Raw genomic sequence first — 3,533 nt, forward strand, 5'->3', positions numbered from 1 at the left:
AGTACTCCAGCTGCAGCTGCACCAATGTTGAGCAAACTGGGAGAATCACTTCTTTGGTTTTACTGGAGATGCATCGATTGATGCATGCCAGAGTTTTATTGGCCCTAGTGGCTACTGCATCGCATTGCCTGCGCATATTCATGTTGGGGTCTATTGTTACCCCCAGATCCCTTTCATTTATAGTGCTGGTCAGGTTAGCGATGCCCAGCCTGTAGATGTGCTGGGGGTTCTTCCTTCCCAGATGCAGCACTTTATGTGAGTTCATACACGCACATGCATGAGTGAGTGCATGTGAGAGGATAGGATGTGTAGACCCCAGCAATAACCAGGGGAGAGGAGCCCAAACAACACTAGCTGCCTGGGGGTTGTGCAGAGACTGCCATTCAATTCTTGTCACTCAGTTGACAGCAGCTTCCTGGATGGGTCCCAGCAGTGGGTGGGTAAGCAGGGCAGGTTGGCCCATGGGTCAAGCACACCTCAACTCTTGTGCCCTGTAAAGTAAAGGTGGAAAACAAAAACACCCGCCCAGGGTAGGCACTCCCCACCCCATCTGCCAACCTCTCTGCTCCCGAGCAGCACCTGCTGGCCACTGCCCACATGGGGCAACCCAGTGTCGCCCCAAGGTGCTGAGCAACCGGCACTGGGGCAGCATCACCCCATCCCCTGCAGCTTTGTTATGTAGGTTTGTAGGCAGGGGTCTTGGGCAGCCCTGGCGAGCCACACCTGGTGGGGCTGGAGGATGCCATGGGTTGGGGCTCACCTGCCTCTGTTGCTTTGCAGCTGCTGGGGGCATTCAGCATCTCCGTAGGGGTGGGAGGCAAAATCAGCAGGGCTCTGTGCTCAGCAGTTGCCCCCAGCCTACGCTAGTTCCTGCTGCAACCTCTTGGTGCCCAGCATTGGGCTCCATCCACAGGCAACCTCCTGCCTGCCACTGCTGCAGCCCTGACTCAGCTCCTCCTTCTGGCATGGGTGCTGGTGTCACCATGCAGACTATGGGGAGCCCAGGCAAAGGGAGGCAGAGGGTGGTGTTTGGCTGCCCGTGGTTGAGGTGCCAGAGTTGGGCAGGGCAGTGGCTGCAGGACCACTGCCCCATCTGGAACTGCCTCCCCCACCTCAGCCTGGCCTCTTGCTTCTAGCAGCGTCTGGCTGTGGGATGAGGCAGAGCGCTCCCTGTCTCCCTACCTCCTGCCTCAGCACTGCTCCTGAGGCAGTCACAGAAGCAGGGCTGGAAGGGACTTCCAGAGGTCATCTAGTGACCCATTTGGGGCTAGGTGGATCCCCTGAAACCTGCTCGTGGACCTCTGGTTGAGAACTGCTGCTGTAGAGGAACTAGTTGGTAGCCTATTGTGAAGCTTTGTTTCTAAACTTTTAAACTATTTCATTGCTGAAAAATGTTGAAAATGCTAGCAGCATTTGAAGCTGTCGAGTTCCCTTTTGTCCCACATTCAAGTGGTCCAGCTTTAAAGATAACGTAACTCCTTTTTGCATTGCTTGCTGGCACTGGTTGCTTATGCCATAGACAAAGGGAATGAACTTACCCAGTTTACTTCTGACTATTGAAATACTTAATGGCTCTCTTGGCAGACTGTGAACTAGTCTGTCTACCCACACTTGACTCCAAACTCATGGGAGTCAGGATTCACACGTGCCTAAATTGTTTCCCCTCACCCCAGGCATGTGGCTGTTTCCTAATGGATTGACTCATTGGGCGTGTCCACACATGCAAGCACATGTGCTTGCAGCAGCTCAAATAGAAGCGGTGCAAATTTGAGCCTGGGCTTTTTGCCTCAGTGCATGTGCTCACGCATGCATTTTGTTGTGGAGCAAATTGTGCCACTTGGGGCAAAATAACCCTGCCTGGCTTCTCCTGGATCTGTGGCCAGGGGGAGCTAGAGCTTGGGGCTAGCACCTGTGCTGTCCCCAGCAGTCCTAAAGACTGCCCTGACTAGCAGCTCAGGGTTACTTCACCTCGGGAGCTTCTGGAGTCCACACAGTTGGTATCTGGGGACACTAGCCCCTTGTGTCAGCTAGACTGCTGAAGCAGCATCCCAAATTCACTTTTTTAAAATACCCCCAAATCCACATTATTCCACAATTAGAACGAAAGAAAGCGAGAAAGGGGGATTGATCAGATGGGCAATGTTTTATTGGTATATTTACAATATTAAAGTAATTTGGAAGCCTATCAGTATCTCTAGGATCATAATGAAATATGTCCTAAATATCTATGTTTTAATGTTTGCTTTGGGTTTCCTTATCACATGGTGGGTGTGTAATGGGGGGGAATGTGGGGTTTGCAGGAGGGGGGGTGGGAATGTGAGTTACTGTGTGGGTAGGTGTGGAGGGACTGAGTGTGGGGGCTGCTTAGAAGGGGTAGGTCACCTGCATGAACTCTGCATGCTGCTGGTAGTGGTGGGAGCATGGTGGCAGTGGTAAGTGGGGAGCTCCTGCAGACACCGCTGGCACTGTTGGCAGTGGGGACTGACAAGGGTCTAGGAATCATGACAGTTTGCAGGTATTCCTGGAGCTGTTGGGTGACCATGGAGCAGGCTGATCTGAAAGGGAACATCTCTACAAAACCATAACCCACTGTGCCACGGAAATGTATTTTGGTCTGTGCATTCACTAATATTTACCCAGGATTGGGGTATATGGAACATCCAAGTGCTTGCAGAGGCTATGACTTTGTGAACTTTTAGCTTCATAGTGAAAGAGTTGAGATTTGTTAAGTCTGGGGGAAAAAAAAAGAGAGCCTTCTATTTTTAAGGATAACGAGGGAATACATAGCACTTTAATGGGGAATGAATAAGAATTCTCTCTTCCCTTATAGGGCCCTGCATATGAAGCTTAATGATGGTGATTTTTTTTGTATCCATTGAAAATATAGCAAACTTCATGTTGAATTCATGTTGATCTTATTTATAATTGTATACAGTTTTGTTTTTGTTTTTTTGTTCATTTGTTTTAAGAGAATGTTTAACATTAACGTTCTGTCCTTTATTATTCAAAATATACATAGGAACCTGCAGTTAATTGATGTGTCTGTCCATTTGATCCAGTTGCTTCATGGATTAGAAAATGAACAGGAATTGTTATTAACAGGTAAGAGTGTGACTATTGATTAATGTGTAATCTATGCAATTTAGTAAATTAATGTGTATTATTATTTAGGGAATCTTTTGTTCTTTTGTTTTTTTTTTTTTTAATGTTAGCATGATGGTCCTTTACTCAATTTTTTTCATAAATCAGTTTCATAGACATTAGATTTCATAGACGTTAGGGCTGGAAGGGACCTCGCAAGATCGAGTCCAGCCCCCCGCCCAAGGGGCTGGAAGTTAGCTGGGGTCATAGGATCCCAGCAAGATAAGCATCCAGTTTGAGGTACTGGTGCTCACCCCTGATAAACTTATAGGTGGCCATCAGATCACCCCTGAGCCTGCGCTTTTCCAGGCCAAAGAGCCCCATGGCTCTCAGCCTGTCATTGTAAGGTCTGTTTTCCTGACCTCTAATCATGCACGTGGCTCTTCTCTGGA

The 3,533-nt window shown here is 48.7% G+C and overlaps 1 protein-coding gene across 3 annotated transcripts in view; it reads left to right on the forward strand.

Moving 5' to 3' along the window:
- ATXN10 (ataxin 10) overlaps nucleotides 1-3,533 on the forward strand; it is a 305,417-nt gene that overhangs the window by 28,361 nt on the left and 273,523 nt on the right. For all 3 annotated transcript variants that reach the window (XM_019515933.1, XM_019515934.1, XM_019515935.1), the window contains exon 3: nucleotides 3,020-3,102. In XM_019515933.1, the coding sequence (XP_019371478.1) occupies nucleotides 3,020-3,102 (83 nt within the window). The remainder of the gene's footprint in view (nucleotides 1-3,019; nucleotides 3,103-3,533) is intronic.

Source organism: Gavialis gangeticus, unplaced genomic scaffold (genome assembly GCF_001723915.1).
Source record: "Gavialis gangeticus isolate Ggan-Ray unplaced genomic scaffold, GavGan_comp1, whole genome shotgun sequence".
Taxonomy (NCBI): Eukaryota; Metazoa; Chordata; order Crocodylia; family Gavialidae; genus Gavialis; species Gavialis gangeticus.